Source organism: Mesoplodon mirus, assembly GCF_964341445.2.
Source record: "Mesoplodon mirus genome assembly, chromosome: 19".
NCBI classification, from domain to species: Eukaryota; Metazoa; Chordata; class Mammalia; order Artiodactyla; family Ziphiidae; genus Mesoplodon; species Mesoplodon mirus.
Genome location: NC_138995.1, coordinates 7908849 through 7929616, shown reverse-complemented (window position 1 = coordinate 7929616; position 20768 = coordinate 7908849). Strand labels below are relative to the sequence as shown.

The 20768-nt window shown below is 43.2% G+C and overlaps 1 protein-coding gene across 1 annotated transcript in view; it reads right to left on the bottom strand.

Moving 5' to 3' along the window:
* CDYL2 (chromodomain Y like 2) overlaps nt 1-20768 on the bottom strand; it is a 179859-nt gene that overhangs the window by 51250 nt on the left and 107841 nt on the right. The window contains exon 2 of the mRNA XM_082606028.1: nt 4683-5271. Within this exon, the coding sequence (XP_082462154.1) occupies nt 4683-5271 (589 nt within the window). The remainder of the gene's footprint in view (nt 1-4682; nt 5272-20768) is intronic.

Sequence of the window (20768 nt, the reverse complement as noted above, 5' to 3'; positions counted from 1 at the left end):
CTCTCCTAGTCCCAACCTGGACACTTGTAACTTCAGTCTCCTCCTCCGAAAAATGGGTAGTGTCCTAACAGCTGCCGGTTAGGACTAAGAGGGTCACCAAAGGACGTTGTAAACTCCAAGGCCTAACAGGGAAGTTCCCATGCAATAAGACTTCCACTTAACAACTTCATTTCACAAACTTTCAACTTAGGAATTCTCAGGAATGCAAACTCAAGAACCAGAGCAAAAGGGCTTCAACTCTCCCCAGTACCACCAACTGGTGTTCCCAAGCACTGTCTGTCATTTTTGTCCCAACCACCTTGGTGCTTATTCGCCTAAAGCAGCGAGCAGTTCTGAAAGCAGCATCCCTGGACCAGCGGCAGCATCTGGGAACTTGCTAGCAATGCAGATTTTCAGGCTCTCCTCCATACCTACTAAATCAGAAACTCTGGGGGTTGGCACAGTAACCTGTGCTTTAACATACCCGCCAGTGGATTCTGATGCCGGCTCCATGCCTGAGAGCCCGAGGTTCTCGAAAGTCATAGGGCATCTCCCATGTTCACGCTTCGTTCTGAAGTGCTTTAAAAACGTGGCTACTCCATTACGATCAATAAAAGGAAAACGATCATGGTGTTGATAGAGTGAGTCGGAAGAGATAAACAAACATGAGAGAAGCGAAAGCTGAGATAATTTTAAAAGATCAATGGAGAGACGATGGCAAGTGTTGCACGTTTGTGTTGGGATGACTCACTCAGTGATAGGAACGATTCTGAAAACACTGAATCAGGCAGCGTCTGAGATGCAGCGCCTGGGCCACAGACAACACTCATCGGGAAACAAGGGCGATGATTCTCCAAATTCAAAGAAATGTGAACACGGGGTCACCAGGTCAGCATCAAAGTGGAAACTCACTGGCTTCATGGAAATCCGGAAAACGCTGGGCGTCTGTGTGTTGTGCTGGGGCTCAGAGTTGGCTCCTAGGCAGGGGTGTGTCCACAGGTTAAAGGCTCATCTGAATCTGTCAAAGATTGATGCTTTGGCCTATTCTGATGAAACAGAACTAATCAGCTCTAGACCAGACCATAGGAGGAGTTCACTAACCCAACCGTTTTTCTATATGGATGAAACAGGTCCATTTTAGGGAAAAAAAAGAGAGAGAGAGAGAGAGAGAGGGATGCCTGGTAGAGAGTGCATTAGCAAGAAGGAGAAATTATATCAGGTTATAAACGTTTAAAGGACTAAATCACACTCCCACTTACAAGCTAAAAACTGAAGGAGTAACTCGATCTACCAACAAAGGATGGGATCTATGAACCACCCATCACTTACAACCAAACGCTTATGCAGGAACTACCGTATATACCATGGCAGTTAAAATTCAGCATTTAAAAGACAAAATCCACACCCTGCCCCCTGAGATTCATTGGATTGGAGTCGAGCCCACTTTTAACAAGCTCCCGAAGGGATACTGAGGCAGATGGTACTCGGACCACAGAGCCGTTTGTCATTATGGGAGAAGAATCAGAAGCAAAAGCGGCACTGAGTCGCTGCATGCGCTTCACAAACATTGCTGGGGAAAATGCTGTCTGAAACCAAAGCACCACCCGCTGGAGCCCCAATTTAGCACCTGTTCCCACAGCTCAGATCGGGGAAGTCAGCAGTAAATGAGTAACGTGTTACATAAGTTGCTTTTCTGTATGCAGAACCTTAATTCACCAAAGAGAAGTTGAAATCATATAAAAAGCAACAGCCCACCCCCAAAACAAATGCTGGGAAAGCGTAGCCAGGATCTCCCCGTGCCCCTTCTGCAAGGCAAAGATGAGGCCCCCTCCGTGCTGAAAACCCTGCTTCCTCACCCTTGTGCCACTGGGATCCGGATCCTTGATGGCAGTGGTCAGAGAAGGTGGGGCCGGGGAGGTGGGGTAGGAAAACATTCAGGGTCTGCCTGGGCATGGACACCAGCTGCACCAAGGCTTCCCTCGGGCTGAAAACATAAGTGGAGTCATGTTGTGCTTGACTATAACTCTGACCCCTGGCTGGCAAGTTCTGGAACGACACAACCCCCTCTGTCTTGGGTCTTCTCCAAGAACCCCAAACCTTTCTCTCCTCTCTCTCTCTCTCTCTGGCAAGGATTCTCAATCTTTTCCTCTTCCCAGCTACTCCAAAACCTGGATATTATGCTATTTCTAACTACAGTGTTAAAAGCTGACCAGGGCTGGGGCATTTATCACCCCAGTGACCACAGAAGATGTCATGCAGATACGGAAAGGCATACCATCTACGTAACATATGTGTTACTCCTTTCAGTGAGTCAGCCTCAGGAGTCTTCTCAACAACGACCCAGAGACACCCACTCTCAACCTAGCGGAGAGCAGACTGTAAGTTTCAGAGGGTGCAGTCCTTATCTATCTTTTTATTACTTTACTCCAAGCACCTAGCATGGTGATTAACTCTCAGGAAGAACAAAAGAAGTATTGAATCGATTTAAGTTGACACCTGATGTGAAACGTAATTATCACCCCATTTTGCCACAGAGCAGGTCCCCAAATGCATGAGAGCCACCTAGAGTGCTTGTTAAAAACCCATCTTCTGGGCTCCACCCCAGACTTAGTAAATCAGATTCTACAGGATTTGCATTTTAACAAAGTGCCAGGGAATCTTACACACATGAATTTGAGAACCACTGCCTTAGGCTTATGAGAACCTCAAGGACACCAATATTGTGGGATGCGATTAAACAAGAGGGCCCTTAGGGAACACCCAAAACCAAACAAACGAGAGGCAGGTGGCTTCCTCCCCTCTGTCCAGGCATGGGCCCGAGTGGAGTAGAGAACATTCAACATCGGGAAAAAATGAGGCCAAGAAGAGATCAAAGACAAGAAAGACCTAGGGGAGCACTCGAGGTTAACAAGGCCACCACTGAGGCCGGCGGGCTCATTCTCATCTGTTTCCCCGGGTCATGGGGAACCATGCTCCATCACCAGATCGCGAACCGGCCGGTATCGATGAGGCCCAAGGACAGATTTGCAGACAGCTAGCAGCCCTGCCCCGCTCTGGAAAAGGGCATGGAAGGAGAAGTATGGCTTCATCGAAACTTCTCTACAGGTCTGACTTCCCTCTCGGCCCTGCAGTGTGGCAGCTCGAGTCAGCACACCTCCCTGCCCACGTTCCCATCCCCCCACCCTCAGGGCAGCCTTGAGCAGGGTAGAGGGCTGCTACCGGCTGGGGTGCCAGCAATCACACCCAAGTTCCTTGAGCCTGCACCCAAGGAGCCTCACAAGCCCCCCTTCCAGAGAGACAGGGAATCCCTCTGCTGCTGTCCCAGGAACATCAAACACCGATGTTTGTGCCAGGCCTCATTTACACAAGCCCACTCCTCCCCAAGAGATGGATTTTTAAAACAAACAGCTTTTCCATATGTTAGCAGGCAGAGTCATGTCAGCATCAGGGATCCCCAGACAGAAACATGAGTCAATCTAGGGCAGAGACTGCTAAATAAATCCTGTTTGGGTGAAAATTCCTCTCTCTGGAGAAAGAGGAACCTCAAAGCGGATCGCTCAGATTCCGGATCGCACGGATTCCCCGGCAAGAATGCCTCAAGATGCCATGTTCTCCCCAGCCGGGCGCGCCCTGAGCACTCTGAACTCTGAAATCATCATCCTTCTAACGCGCATCTGCCTCTGTCACCCCATCCTTCCGGAAACTCTCCCAACCCGTCTCACCTGCGTCCCGGCACCCCTATTCCCACACGCACTCTGGTTCCATCCAGGGCATTGGGTGGCCCTACTCTGTTGGGCATGGGTTGTCCACACTTGAGCAGGATTTCCTGACATCCCAAGGCTTAGAGTTCTGGCAGCTAAAGAGAAAAATGCACCACGTGGACACACGGGTACCTGAGAAATGAAGGAACCCCGGTAACAGGTGCACACGGCTCACCTGGGAGACTCAGCCACTGAGCACTACTGAGGAGATGTCAGATTTGGGAGCTTGAATTACCTGGGTCATCGCCTCCTCTTTCCTTAATTTTGCTTGTGGGGACTTGGTTAGAGGGGGGGATTCCTGAATCTTTGCTGTGTTGCTTGCGGGAGGTGGCAAGAAGGTACAAAGCAAAAGAACTGGCCTAGGAGGGGGTCGGGGCAGCACTTAGGACCTAACACAGACATGGGGCCAGATCATGCATGTTAGCGAGAGATGAGGGGCAGGAGGCTCTAGCTTAAGGACCAGCTGGGAGAATTCCAAGTCCAAACTGAGAAGCAGCAGAGCCTGGCCCAGACCTCGCCTCTCCAGGCTACAGAGCTGAGGGCACGAGCCTGGAAGCAAGGGCTCTGGGAGGTGCGTGCAGCCTCCGAAAGGCACTGGTCCTGTGGGGACATGAGTCTCCGGTCCTGATGGGTGAAGACTCTGAGCCGCCCTCAGAGCAGGGGCTCCAGAGCGGTTACCATGGCTTCGGGTGCCTTTAAGCGCAGCCAGGGATTTCCGACGCGGGACAAGCCTTGGCTGGAGCATCCGTGGCTGGGCGCTCCACCCACCTCAGGCATAGGTGTCTGTAACCAGTGCAGGCACGTGAGCGAGCCCACAGTGCCCTAGGTGAAAGAGACAAAGGGCCAATTACTGCCTGGCTGAGGGTCAGGGCCGGGGTGGGGGCAGTGTGTTTCCCTAGGCTGCCCGCAAAGCCCCATCCGAGAGGAAGACCAGCCACGTACCGAGTCCATTCTCCGCCAGCGCCGCGGGGCTCACGTGGCAGTCGCCCAGGTCCTGCTCACCCACGTCATTCAAATCCAAGCCGGGCTGGTGGGACCCGTTTCCAAAATGCCTCTCTTCCTTCTCGGAGCCGGCGTCCCCGTTTTCCATCCCGTTCTGCGCCTTTTTCAGAGGCATTATTTGCAAGCCACTGGGGGTAGTCCTGTAAGACACCGTCTTGGTGGCCCTGTCCCCGCCTGCAGGGGGCTTGGCCGGGTACCCTTTCTTCGGCTTGGACAGGGAAGGGTTGATCCGCTTCCGTTTATGGGAAGTCCCTTTGCTCTTGCCGGATTCCGAGGGTCTGTGGGATAGTTTCTCCACCGAGGGGCCTCTGCCGTCCCGCAGAAGCTTGGAGGCGCCGGGCTGCTTCCCCGACTTGAGCCTCTTGTCCTTGGCCAGGTGCAGCCCGTTGAACTCATCAATGAACTCCTCGCAATGCAGCAGGTGGTGCTCGGGCTCCCACGTGTCCTCCGTGCTCCCGTAGCCTTTCCACCGGATCAGATACTCCCATTTTCCCTTCTTGTTCTTCCTCTTGTCTACAATCCTTTCAACCTGGGATTCAAGAGGAGAATCAGGAAAGAGAGAGAGAAAGAAAGAAAGACAGAAGGAAAAAAAAATTAGTCCCAGGTCACAAGAACAATGCAGAGCCCTCGGGATAGAGGCATCCACCCTGGCCATGGGGCAAGCTGCTCCCGAGGCAGGAAGCTGACCCTCCCAGGAGGCTTCAAGAAGGCTGGTTTATTTTATTTTTTATTTTTTGCGATACGCGGGCCTCTCACTGTTGTGGCCTCTCCCGTTGCGCAGCACAGGCTCCGGACACGCAGGCTCAGCGGCCGTGGCTCACGGGCCCAGCCGCTCCGCGGCATGTGGGATCTTCCCAGACCGGGGCATGAACCCGTGTTCCCTGCATCGGCAGGTGGACTCTCAACCACTGTGCCACCAGGGAAGCCCAAGGCTGGTTTATTTTAGGACATCGCTGAAGGGAACCAGCGGTGAACAGCAACCATCATCGTTGTTTCCCATGACAACTGCATGATGCCACACCTGCCTGGCTGCATCGACCTGTCCATCCAAGGCTTACTCTTACTCGAAATCGCATTGCAAGCGTTCACTGAAGATCTTTATTCTTTTCATCGCACCAAAGTAGAATCAGACTTTTAAAGACCAATTTGGTGTGTGTTTTTTACTGTTACTTATAATAATAAGTAACACTGAGTGTTTACGTTAGAGGCACTCTGCTAATGTATCCTCACCTACAACGATACTAATGATTAGTAATATTTGCTGGGCATGTGTGAGGCAGACGCTACTAAATGCTGGGCAGGGATGGTCCCATTTCATTTTCTCCAGACAACAACCCGATGCAGTAGGCGTTCTTCCAATCCCCCCACTTTACAGAGAGGGAAATGGGGCTGAGAGACTGTCTCTCAACCAAGCTCCAAGCTGGTAAGAGCAGAACTGGGATTTGAACCACTCTCACCCCAAGTTTTTTTTCTTAATCATTAGGCCATACCAACTCTCTCTCAACTATAAAAATCTTCCATATTGGCCAAAAATGACTCGAATCAATGAAACCCAATATCCCCTATTTGGCTCCCCCAGCTGCAACATAGGGGGTACAGCTGCGAGGTAAGGTGATGGGTGACATTTTTTGAGCGCCTATTGTGTACCTTGCATAACCCCACGGGGCGTACATTATTAATGCTCCGATTTGATAGATGAGGGGTTAAGTATGAGGCAACCTGCCTACAATGCAGGGCTAAGAGGTGGTAGAGGTACATCTGAACATATATCTGGTTTTCGAGCCATGTAACTCCCGTCTATGTGCCTTCAAAAGTAAGTAAATCTCTCTTGTCTTCAACAAGACATGGGAAAACACACTTAGAAAATGACAGTCCGAAGGCTAATTGGTGATTCGGGGTGAAGGGTGTGTGAGGCTTCACGTATTATTCTCTCAACTTTGCTATACATGTGAAATGTTTAATTTAAAAAAATTGACAGAAAATGTCCAGTGCTTTACCCAAAAAAGAGCTAAATTTCAATGAAAAAGTAAACAATTATATTCAAAAGTTTACTATAGCTTAACGTCAAGATAATATACTTTTCTAGGATGGAATTCGACCCAGTGAAATGAAGTAATAAGTGAGGAATATGCCCTCGAAACTCATGGAAGAAAAACTAATATGAGAGGGGAGAAGCAGTTACAGTTATACTTGATAATTGTTAAAGATGGGTAAGAGGTAAATGTGGGTTCATTATACAACTCTTTATGCCTGCATGTTGGAATTTTTATGTGTCTAAATTTTTCCATAATAAAAAATAAAAATTTTTGAAAAGTGAGATTATCTCCCAATGATCTATACACAACAGAAGCTATGCAAAATAATTAAACAACTTTCATTGCTTTGCACTTAATAAATATCTAAACAGCTAGGCCATATTGCCTCTTTATAATACTGCTTCTTCACAGACAATTTAAATTGTTTCCTTAATTGATCCATCTGAAATCAAATTGGCCTATTTCTATGAAAATTTCCTTCCTTATAAAATGCTCTGTAAACATCTGTTTTAGATTTATTACATAATTTTTAGTTGTATCACACAAACTCTAAAATAGCTTGAAAAAGTAAAATCACACCAAACGAATCCAACTTCCAATCTCTGAATCAAGGAATGGGACTAGCTGGGTATTCATTTGTGGTAATGCTGCAGAAAGTCAAGAGTGTCTCTGGAGGAGCCTGCAGCTTTGCCCATTTTAGGACTTTGAAGGGGGAAACCCTCTGCAAGTTAACGGAGGGAGGAAAGCGAACAAGCAACATGGCACTGCTGGAAATAGCAGCATCCCTGAGAAGGCCAACCTAGGAGTGTCAGGAGGAAGCCCAGAAACATCTAAGGGCTATGAGCTAAGGGATGTGTGTTGGCGTGGAGGTCTCCAGCTTCAGAAAGCATGTGCTTGGCTCCCAGAATGGAGAAACTTCTTCCCCAGAATAAAGCAGAAAACCATGTTAGACAAAGAGCCAACACAGTGATAGGTGGGTAGGTGGATGGATGGGTAGATGGTTGGATGGCTGGATAGTGGAAAACCAGCTCCTCCCCCAGTGTGGCCCCAAGTAGCCATGTAGACACTCCACCCTTGCTGGATGGATGAACAGATGGGTAAATAGTGGGATGGGTAGGTGGGTGGATAGACAGATGGATAAACAGATGGGAGGATAGTGAGATGGGTAGGTGATGGAAAGGTCTATAAATGGACAGATGACTAGATGGATGGGTGACAGGTGAAAGGGTGGGTAGAGAGGTGAGTTTAGGAATGGATGGGTGGACGGATAGAGGGCGCACACTCATCAAAATGAAGTTAGTATAGTATTTAAGAACACATGCTATGGAGCAAGACTATCTGGTTGAAATCTCCTGCTTAGGAGTCGTGTGTTCTTGAGCAAGTTACTAAACCTCAGATGACTCACCTAACAAGGGGGAAATAACAGCAGCTACCTCATAGGGTGATAGTGGAGAATATACAAATAAGGAGATTAACATTCCAGAGTAAAGGTCACTTCATCTTGCATACCCTCCTGTGAATACAAACCTGGGTGGTATCTAAAGATAATGTTTCTCCACCCTGCAGAACATGACCCCCTGAGGACACTCAACTCCTCCCCGGGAAGAAGACAGAGTCGAGTCCACCTACTTAGATAAGTCCTTCCTGCTTGACTGCTTGGGCAGTCAGCAAGGGTGGAGTGTCTACATGGCTACTTGGGGCCAGACTGGGGGAGGAGCTAGTTCTCTCCCCTCCTAGTTACTGGAGGATTGAGTCACAAGTGGCTTTATGAGGGACAGAAAGGCCACTGCTTCCACCTCTGGTCCCATCCAGAAAGCCACTGGGTGGCTTGACAGTCATTTCTACTTAAATTAACCCAATATCAACAATGAACAGGATTAACAGGATTATTAATGGCCTGACCTGCAGGGGGGAGACTGTTGGCTCCTCCACTTTCTATTCACATGACCCTGGGCAAGTTGCCCAGCCTCTCTGGGACTCAATGTCCCCATCTGTCAAACAGAAATAGTAATAATAATTATAATAATAGCAGCTTCCTGCAAGGTTGTTGGAATAAGGAATAAGGTGTGACTGAGAAAGTAGAGTGCCTTGAACACCACAAAGCACTAACGAGGACATGAGTGGAACCACTCTGAGAAATATAAAACTTCAGGTGACAAAAGTGATTTTGTATACATGATTTCTTCTACCGTTTAAACCTTTTGTAAAAAAAACGGGTTTTTTTCAGGTTCAGAAAAACAACTGCTTTTTCTGAAAGATGAAAATGCCCACAAGGAGCTCAGAGGAGAGCTGGCTCCCAAACACCCCACCAGACTTTGAATGCGCCACCCCCTGGGACCTAATCTCCTTCTTTACATCCCTGTACAGGTTTTCTGACCCCCTTTTCCTCTTCTTCAGGGGAGATCCTCAAATAGAACCAGAACTCTAATCTGTCCTGTTGATAACAAAAGCCTACATTATTTAGGACCTGAATGTTAAATGACTGCAACGTTCTCTGTCTGGACATCCTGTCTTTCCCTTAAGCTCCCCCCAACCTCCGCCACTGTCCTCAACTCCTCACACCTGTTGAAAACAGAGACCTGGGCCCCCAGGTGCTAGCAACTCTGCTCTTGATGCCCCGCGCCCACGCTACCTGCACAGGCCTCGTGCGCTACCTGAGGCTCAGGCCCTCCAAATGGACACAATGGTCAATTCCCTTCTCCTGTAGTTACCTAGGAATGCGTGAATGATATTAAAAAAGCATGTGCTCACACACCTGCCACCTTCTCTATTCAAAGGTAAGCAATCTGAGGCCCTGAAGGATTCCTTTGAGTTCAACCACATCATTAATTAACATGTTCTCTCTGTGATGCCTGCTAACACAAGATGCTACTCTACTGCAGGTGGGGGCAGGGAAATTCTGAGGCAATTATTACCAGTGTCACCATGACAAGCGGATGGCTGTCTCGTTAGGAACGAGGATGATGACAATCACCTTTAGTGGTACATGCTAAGTTCCAGGAGCTGTGTTAAGAACTTATAAGCTTTCCACCGGGCAGTATTCTCACCACTGACAGGTGAGGAAGTTGCGGCTCAGAGAAGTTAGGTAAGTTTCCCGCCATCACACAGTCAGTAGGTGGTTAGCCAAGATTGGAGCCCTAGTTCATCTGACTCCTCGGCCCAAGGAGAGGCCACCTGGCTACACCTCACCAGTGGGAAGCCACCAGAACCAGGCAAGCAAGGGGCCAAGCATGTGGCCCCCAAGCACTGAAGAAGACGACGGCTTCATGGAGTCCTTCATCCAACACTGTAATGTGTGTCCGTACACAAGGCGCCGCAGGCCATGGTGAACCCACAGACCGCCAGCATGGCACCCACAGGCTGGTGGGGACACAGCGCTTCAATGAGGGAGCACAAAGTCACAGGTGATAACAATTATGAAAAGTGCTCTGACGGTGAAGAGAAAGGGGCTGTGAGAAAGAATGGCTACTTCAAATTGGATAGACAGGGAGGTTCCTCTGAGAAGGAATGGGGCCTTCAGAGATGGAGAAAATTTGGACCAGTGAGAGGCCTTCCCAGGCAGCAGGACAGCCTCCTCAGCTGTTCACTGGCAGGTGACCCTGTAACACCCCCACCACCTAACATTCACTCAGCATTTACCAAATGCCAGCCACTGTCCTATGGGATCCCTACACAGTAATGTAACATTATACATATTAACTCATTTAATCTTCAAAACACCTGAATGAGGTAGGTAACTTTATTCTCTTTTTGATAAAGGACAAAACTGAGGCACCCAGGGATTAAGGACCTTGGCCAAGACCCCACCTCTGACAAGCAGCAGAGAGATAAGACTTGGTTTGATGCATCTTGGCTCCAGACCCCATGCTTTCAATGATGACACCATATCCACTCCCCACTCTTGCTCAGTGAGCCCAACCTGACTGAGGCTGATGGCATACGTGCAACTTCTGATGCTCCTCCCAACTCCTGCCAGGTCACAGAAAACCTACAGCATCTTTACATGGCTTGAAAGTGGCCTATCAAAGAAAACTCTAATTCAAAAAGATACATGCACCCAAATATTCATAGCTGTACTATTTACAATAGCCAAGACATGGAAACAAATGTCCATCAACAGATGAATGGATAAAAAAGATGTGGTATATATATATGTTGGTATATAATATATACAATGGAATGTTACTCAGCCATAAAAAATGAAATAATGCCATTTGCAGCAACATGGATGGACTTCACCTATCATACTATGTGAAGTAAGTCACACAGAGAAAGACAAATATCATATGGTATCACCTATATGTGGAATCTAAGAACAATAATACAAATGAACTTATTTAGAAAATGGAAACAGACTCAGACATAAAAAACAAACTTATGGTTACCAAAGGGGAAGGGGAGGGAGGGATAAATTAGGAGTCTGGCATTAGCAGATACACACGATTATTTATAAAATAGATAAACAATAGGTCCAACTATATAGCACAAGGAACTATACTCAATATCTTGTAATAACCTATAATGAAAAAGAATCTGCAAAAGAATAGATATATATATGTATGTATAACTGAATCACTTTGTTGTACACCTGAAACTAACACAACATTGTAAATCAACTATACTTCAATTTAAAAAAAAAGTAGCCTGATGAGCTTGACTCTCCTGGGGTCCCCCAGCATGCCATGTGGGCCTCCCTTCCCTCCTGCTCCAATTCTCCATCAGTTCAAAGGAAAAAAGACTAATCATCAGTCATATTTCCTATCCCAGCTTCCCATCAAACCAAAAGAGTATGTAAAATGACAATAGTTCAGGAATCCAGGATCACCAACGAAGATTTTCCAGACTCTGGAAGGAAGGCCCCTCACACCAGATGGCGTTGGATGAGAAACTTTGGGTTACTAGTACATGTCTTAACCTCTGAATGCGAAGAACAAGGCTGAAAAGGAATAAAGGAAGATGAGGTCCACAACTGCTGTCTGCCCACACACACACCAGAGCAGCCATCCTTGGACATTCCCCAGATTCTGGACCTCAAACCCCACACCCACAAGGACCTCTCACTCTGTATCCTTTCAACATCCTGGGACAGCTTCCTTGGAGGTAGAGAGGCACAGGCTCCGATCTTTATGACTAGGGGTATGAAGTCCTCAGGAAGAGTAAAGATGGGACAAGTTCTGGGGACAGGCAGGTATGGACTGTTTCAGGTCTAGAAGATGGTGGTTGCTTCAGATTATCTAGTCAGAGAAGAAGGCAGTAAGAAGACGTGGCATGTCCCGCTCAGTCCAGCCAAATTACAGTATACTAAGGAAATAGCTGCAGACCAAGAAATTTGGCTCAGAGCCGTGCAATTCAAGGTAGCTTCGGGTGAGGGTCTGAATGGGGAACACAGCGGCATCCAAGTGAGGAGGGGACCAAGAGGAACTCCCACACCCACTCTGTTGGAAAACACTAAACCAGAGAGACCTCTGTTTGATCAAGAGCACACAGACAAAAACTGGTAACGTATTTATAAAAACTTCTAAAACAGAGCAGAAGCCAGAACTACAATCCAGCAGCCTGTGGAACAAAAACCACACTCACAGAAAGACAGACAAGATGAAAATGCAGAGGGCTATGTACCAAATGAAAGAACAAAATAAAACCCCAGAAAAACAACTAAATTAAGTGGAGATAGGCAACCTTCCAGAAAAAGAATTCAGAATAATAATAGTGAAGATGATACAGGACCTCAGAAAAAGAATGGAGGCAAAGATCGAGAAGATGCAAGAAATGTTTACAAAGACCTAGAAGAATTAAAGAACAAACACCTAGAAGAATTAAAGAACAAACAAACAGAGATGAACAATACAATAACTGAAATGAAAAATACACTAGAAGGAAGCAATAGCAGAATAACTGAGGCAGAAGAATGGATAAGTGACCTGGAAGACAGAATAGTGGAATTCACTGCCATGGAACAGAATAAAGAAAAAAGAATGAAAGGAAATGAAGACAGCCTAAAAGACCTCTGGGACAACATTAAATGCAACAACATTCACATTATAGGGGTCCCAGAAGGAGAAGAGAGAGAGAAAGGACCAGAGAACATATTTGAAGAGATTATAGTTGAAAATTTCCCTAACATGGGAGAGGGAATAGCCACCCAAGTCCAGGAAGCGCAGAGAGTCCCAGGCAGGATAAACCCAAGGAGAAACATGCCGAGACACACAGTAATCAAATTGACAAAAATTAAAGACAAAGAAAAATTATTGAAAGCAGCAAGGGGAAAATGACAAATAACATACAAGGGAACTCCCATAAGGTTAACAGCTGATTTCTCAGCAGAAACTCTACAAGCCAGAAGGGAGTGGCATGATATATTTAAAGTGATGAAAGGGAAGAACCCACAACCAATATTACTCTACCCGGCAAGGATCTCATTCAGATTCGATGGAGAAATCAGAAGCTTTACAGACAAGCAAAAGCTAAGAGAATTCAGCACCACCAAACCAGCCCTACAACAAATGCTAAAGGAACTTCTCTAAGTGGGAAACACAAGAGAAGAAAAGGACCTACAAAAACAAACCCATAACAATTAAGAAAATGGTAATAGGAACATACATTTTGATAATTACCTTAAACATGAATGGATTAAATGCTCCAAGCAAAAGACACAGGCTCACTGAATGGATACAAAAACAAGACCTATATATATATGCTGTCTACAAGAGACCCACTTCAGACCTAGGGACACATACAGACTGAAAGTGAGGGGATGGAAAAAGATACTCCATGCCAATGCAAATCAAAAGAAAGCTGGAGTAGCAATACTCATATCAGATAAAATAGACTTTAAAATAAAGAATGTTAAAACAGACAAGGAAGGAGACTACATAATGATCAAGGGATCAATCCAATAAGAAGATATAACAATTATAAATATATATGCACCCAACATAGGAGCACCTCAATACATAAGGCAACTGCTAACAGCTATAAAAGAGGAAATTGACATTAACACAATAATAGTGGAGGACTTTAACACCTCACTTACACCAATGGACAGATCATCCAAACAGAAAATTAATAAGGAAACACAAGCTTTAAATGACACAATAGACCAGATAGATTTAATTGATATTTATAGGACATTCCATCCAAAAACAGCAGATTACACTTTCTTCTCAAGTGTACATGGAATATTCTCCAGGATAAATCACATCTTGGGTCACAAATCAAGCCTCAGTAAATTTTAAAAAATTGAAATCATATCAAGCATCTTTTCTGACCACAAGGCTATGAGATTAGAAATCAATTACAGGGGGAAAAAAACCCTAAAAAATACAAACACATGGAGGCTAAACAATACGTTACTAAATAACCAAGAGATCACTGAAGAAATCAAAGAGGAAATCAAAAAATACCTAGAGACAAATGACAACAAAAACACAATGATCCAAAGCCTATGGGATGCAGCAAAAGCAGTTCTAAGAGGGAAGTTTATAGCAATACAAGCCTACCTCAAGAAACAAGAAAAATCTCAAATAAACGATCTAACCTTACACCTAAAGGAACTAGAGAAAGAAGAACAAACAAAACCCAAAGTTAGTAGAAGGAAAGAAATCATAAAGATCAGGGCAGAAATAAATGAAATAGAAACAAAGAAAACAACAGCAAAGATCAATAAAACTAAAAGCTGGTTCTTTGAGAAGATAAACAAAATTGATAAACCATTAGCCAGACTCATCAAGAAAAAAAGGGAGAAGACTCAAATTAATAAAATTAGAAATGGAAAAAAAAAAACCTTCTGAAACACATCAGAACGAGATCATAACTAAAAATTCTCAGTAATATCCTACTAAGAGAAGTACTACTATACATTTTTGGATAGCATTTGTGTCAATGTTTTCAAAGACTACAGAAAATATGGCCTCTGTTTTTAAAAGATAGAGAGAGGAAAGAAAGATAAATGATGAAATGAAATAAATAGGTTGAGTAGGGAACTGAATCGAAAGAAGACCCATTTACATAAGAAAGGATGTAAGGAAACCAAAGCGGGGGGGGGGGGAACCACAGGCAAAGAAATAAAATTCCCATTGGAACCAGGAAATGACAGAGCCAACATGCAGAAAATGAAATCAGTGATGTATACGACATACTTGAAGAGCTCTCCAGGAATGCAGAAGAAAAGGACACAGAGGTTTTTAAAGAAAACATTAAGGAAAATGAGTGTAGGCATCCAGGAGGGTTAACAGAGACCCAAGCAATGTAAGTCTGACAAAGGGAAAAAAATCAAAATGGGACAAGAACATTAATAAGGCATAACAGAAGAGATCTCTGTATCTTGAGTCTGTAGGTCAAAAAAAAGATCTCTAATGGCGGAAGCAAAGGTTGAGAATAAATCAACTTCATTTCTATTCTTGCAAAACTTAATTTCGAAAAATTAAACTCCCCACCTCACACCTCATCCAAAATAGTACAGATGTTGGAAACATAAATATTGTAAACTTAAGAATTCTAAAAGCAGTCAAGTGGACCTTCAGTTGGGAAGGAAGGAGGAAGACATTTCATTGGTTAAAGAACAAAACTAACCCATTAAAAAAATGAGCCTGGAGGATCTCATAATGCCAAAAAATAAGAAATGTTCAATCAATCAATCCATCAACCCCAAATGATGGCAGTGGAATGCCAAAGGAGCCAACTGAAAGAGGTCCCAGTGGCCAAAGCTGGAATAATTTGAATAAGAAAATAAATAGTGATAGTACTACATGTATAACCTAAAGAGTAAAATAAATACCCATGAGTTCACCTGATAAAAATAAATGAATTAATTATCAGAAGTGGGCCTGCAGGCCAAATCTGGCCCAGTGTCTGTTTTTAAGAATAAAGATTCATTGGAACACACCACGCCCATTCATTTATGTATCATCTATGGTGCTTCACACTATCATAGAGTTAGTTGTGTAACAGAGACTGTATGGTCCACAAAGACTAAAATATTTGCTATATGGTCCATTACAGAAAAAGCTTGCTGACTCTGGAATAAATAAACAAATGGGAGAAGGGACAAATATTCCTTAGAGCCAAATGTAAAAAAAATAAGGGAAATAGAAAAATCACCATCAGAGCACCACAGTAATAACTGCTACAGACAAGAGCCACAGATGGATGCTAAAACTAGTTGGTAAAACTTTAAAGAGAAATAGGATATTTGCATAGCCTGAAAATATCTCCCCCGACATATTTATGAACTATCATGGTAGTTTTAACAGATGCCCACCAATTGATCCTCTTCCCTTTAGGAGGTGCAGCTTAATTGCTCTCCCCTTAAGTGACTGGACTTAATGACCCCTTTCTAACAAACAGAGTATGCAAAGGAAAAAAAGAGTACCTGTACGGTGCAGAAACCTGGCCCACACCAGTGATCAAGGTTACATCACCTGCATAAATCGTGTTGTTGTCACGTATACTCTGATCTGATTCACTGAGAACCACACTTCCCCTCTGTGGTATAATCCCCCAAACCCATAACCTATTGATTACACATCAGACAAACCCAAACTGAAGGACAGTCTACAAAATACTTGACCAGTACGCTGGAAAAGTATCAAGTCACAAAATACAAGGAGACCAAGATATGGCCTTAGATTGGAGGTGACTGAGGAAAAGCAGTAACTAAATGCAATGTGGTATCCTGGACTGGATCCTGAAACAGAAAAGGATGTTCATGGAAACACTGGTGAAATCCTAATAAAGTCTGTAGGTTAGTTTACAGTGTAGCACCAATGTTAATTTCTTAGTTTTTATAAATGTACATGGTGTAAGATGTAAATAATCATGAAAACTGGTTAAGGGGTATATGGAAACTTTGTACTATATAACTCTTCTGAAAATCCATAATTATTTCAAGTTTTTTTTTAACGTACAATTGCAGGTTACGCGAAAACTTTAAAAAAAGCATATGAATAATGAGAACAATCATAAAACCTAACAATTCCAAATACTCATTATATACTTATTCACTTAGTAATAAAAAATAAAAGAAAGAACAAAAATATATCAGGCAGGATCAAATTTTGTAAAGAATATCAAAGTAAAATTTGAGGAGCAAAAATGCATTAAATAGGAAAGGAAGTTTTTTTACTTAAAAAATACTTACTAAATACATAATAGTTATGAACTTTTCTGTATCAAATAACAAACCCAAAAGTAACTTTTAAAAGTTCAACAGAAAATTGGTAGAAACAATTTGAACTGAAGACTTAAACTCAATACTTTCAGACGGAGACAGATCAAGCAGATGAAAAGTATGGATATAAAGAATCTGACATATAAATATGATGGCTGATCAAGTAAATATTACATATATTTGTATGACACAAATTTTAACTGCATAATTTATAAAGAAAATAAACTCTACAAAATTTCAAGAAAATCATCCATGGAACACTTATAAAAATTGATTAAATACAAAAATGTAAGAGGAAAATAATCCGTAATGAATGCCAAAAAAGAAGACTGTGATCTCTAAATACATACAATGCTATAATACTAGATAACACAATTTAAAAATAAATCCCAACCACTTATAAATGAACAAACGACCCTAAGTAACCATCAAATAAAGAGCTAAGAAAAAACGACAATAACATTTTTTTCAAAAATCAAAAAATGAGTACACATGTAGTCGAATAGTTGGGAGGCAGAAATAAAGAAGGAAGGAAGAAGTTAAAACATCTACCCTCACCGAGCAGTAAAAGAAAACAAATACTCTTGGGCAGAAAGAGGAAAGAATAAATATCAAAGCAGAAATTAACAAACTAGAAAATGTAAAAAAGCTGAACTCATTGACATTCAAAAACTGATTTTTGAAATAAAGAGCAAAAATGGCAGAGTAGGCAGCTCCGAGGGTTTGTTTCTCCACAGAAACAATGATAAATCAAGCAAAAACATCAGAATCAACTGTTTTATAATTCTGGAAAACAAGGTTTGCAGCAACCAAACTGAAGGCTGAATCAAGAAAAACAACTCAAAAACAGTAGGAAAGCTTTTTGTCATTTTTATTTAGTCTTGCCCCACCCACTCCCCAGCTCAGTAGCAGTCTTGAAGAAAGCAGCCCACATCCCCAGTATGGAACCACGGTCCTTGGTTCTGGAGGAAGAGAAGCAATCCTTATCCTCAAAGAACTGTATTTGTTCTAACTTGTCTAGGGGCTACCTGAGGAATGACATAAGCACTTGTTTTTGTTTTCCTCAAAACTTACTTAGGTTGGAAAATAGCTACGCAGAGTCATTCTTTCAAAACAATGTATGCAAATGCACAATCTGCTGCCAAATGGGACAAAAGAGTACAAGTGAGAAAAACAATAGATGCACCAAAAGCCTGGGAGGAAAAGATGAAGAGTTTCCTTGGGAAATTCAGGGATTCAAAAAAGCTACATACATGCCCAAGGCAGGAAACATGCCCAGAAAAGATGGCCCTAAAACTTTCCCCTCTGGCTGATCTCTAAACTTAGTGCATGCAGGAAGTGAAGACTAAGGCAGACTTGTAAATGCCCTGGCTAAGCACTGAAGGAATGTCCCAACACAGAGCCAATCTGAAAAGCCAGAGGGAGGCTTGCTTCCTTCCTTCCTTCCTTCCTTCCTTCCTTCCTCCCTCCCTCTCTTTCTTCCTTTATTTCTATTCTTTACTTCCTTATTTATTTCTCCTGGCATGCAAGGAAATCTGTCACAACCAGCTTAACACAAGATAAAGGAACAGAGAGTTCATAGACCACACATGACAAAGAGTACAGACTTTAAAAAAACAGTTTAGAAAAACCTCTAAACAAACAGCAACAGTCCACAACAAGAAACAAGACCAAACCCTGACAAGGGGGGAAAGTCTAATTTCCAGAGTTACCACGTAATAATATTCAAACTGTCCAGTCTTCAATAAGAAATTATGAAACATTCAAAGAAACAAGAAATATGGCCCATTCACAGAAGAAATTAACAGAAATTTCTCCTAAGGAAGGAAAGACATTGGACTTACTAGACAAAGACTTTGAATTAACTGTCTTAAGTATTCTCAAAGGGCTAGAGGAAACCATGGACAAAGAGTTAAAGTAAGCCAGGACAACAATGTCTCAAAAAATAGAAAACATCAATAAAGCAATGAAAATTATGAAAAGGAACAAAAGGAATCTGGGAGACAAAAAGCACAATAACATACATGAAAAATTCACAAGAGAGTTTCAATAAAAGATGTGAAAAGGCAGAAGAAAGAATTAGCAAATTTGAAGATAGTTCAATTAAAATTATCCAGTCTGAGAAGCAGAAAGAAAAAAATAAAGGGAAATAAACAGAGCCCAAGAGACCTGTGGGACACTGTCAAGAGTAACAACATACACACATAATAGGAGTTCTGGAAGAAAAGGAAAAAGAGAAAGGGGCAGAAAGAATATTTAAAGAAATAATGGCCAAAATTGTCCAAATTTGATAAAAGATATAAGTGTACACATTCGAGAAGCTCAACAAACTCAAAATAGGATAAGCTCAAAGAGGTCAACACTGAGATACATTACAATCAAACAACTGAAAGACAAACTCAAAGAGAGGATCTTAAAAGCAGCAAGCAAAATGATTCATCACATACAAGGGATCCTCAATAGGATTAACAGTCAATTTCCAATCAGAAACCATGGAGGCCAGAAGGCAGTGGAATCACACATTTAAAGTGCTAAAAGAAAAAACTGTCAACCAAAAATTTACATCTGAGGGCTTCCCTTGTGGCGCAGTGGTTGAGAGTCCGCCTGCCGATGCAGGGGACATGGGTTCGTGCCCTGGTCTGGAAAGATCCCACATGCTGTGGAGCGGCTGGGCCTGTGAGCCATGGCTGCTGAGCCTGCGCGTCCGGAGCCTGTGCTCCACAATGGGAGAGACCACAACAGTGAGAGAGGCCTGTGTACCACAAAAAAAAAAAAAAAAAAAAAGATACCACAAATTAAAAAAAATTTTTTTAAGATTACAATAGATATTTTGTTAAATAAATTATGTATAAATTGATAAACCTCTAGCCAGACATAACAACAAAGAAAGTGAAAACCCAAATTACCTATAACATGAATGAAAGAGTGGACATCCACAGAGACCCTCACATATACATTTAGGTCCATAATCCATGTTTGCCAGGTGGTGGGGAGAGAGGGATGAACAGGCGGAGCACAGAGGATTTTTAGGGGGGTGAAACTATTCTCTGTATTATAATGATGGATACATGTCATTACACATGTCTCCAAACCCACAGAACGTACAACCCCAAAAGTGAACCCTAAGGTAAACTATGAACTTTGAGCGACAATGATGTGTCAATGTAGGTTCATCAATTTAAAAAAAAAAAAAAAAAAAAAAAAAGACAGACACCTCCCTGGTGGCGCAGTGGTTAAGAATCCACCTGCCAGTGCAGGGGACACGGGTTCGAGCCCTGGTCCGGGAAGATCCCACCTGCCACGGAGCAACTAAGCCCGTGCACCACAACTACTGAGCCTGTGCTCTAGAGCCCACAAGCCACAACTACTGAGCCTGCATGCCACAACTACTGAAACCTGCATGCCTAGAGCCCGTGCTCCACAACAAGAGAAGCCAGTGCAGTGACAAGCCCGCACACTACAACAAAGAGTAGCCCCCACTCGCCGCAACTAGAGAAAGCCCGCGCGCAGCAACGAAGACTCAACGCAGCCAAAAATTAAATTTTTAAAAAAGACAAATGACAGATTGACAAGATACTGACATGTATAACAAAGGGTTAATGTCCAGACCATATTTTTTAAAACTGTGAAATCAACAACAAAAAATTTAAAACAATAAAAATGGGCAAAGAATCAGAATAAAAAATTCAAAGAAATAAAAATGGATATAACATGGAAAAGCACAGTCAATCTCATCACTTATCAGCAAAAGCAGCAATGAAACAATGAAGAAGATTGGCAAAAATAAGGTTGATAATATGCATTGGCAAGGGTGTGGGGAAA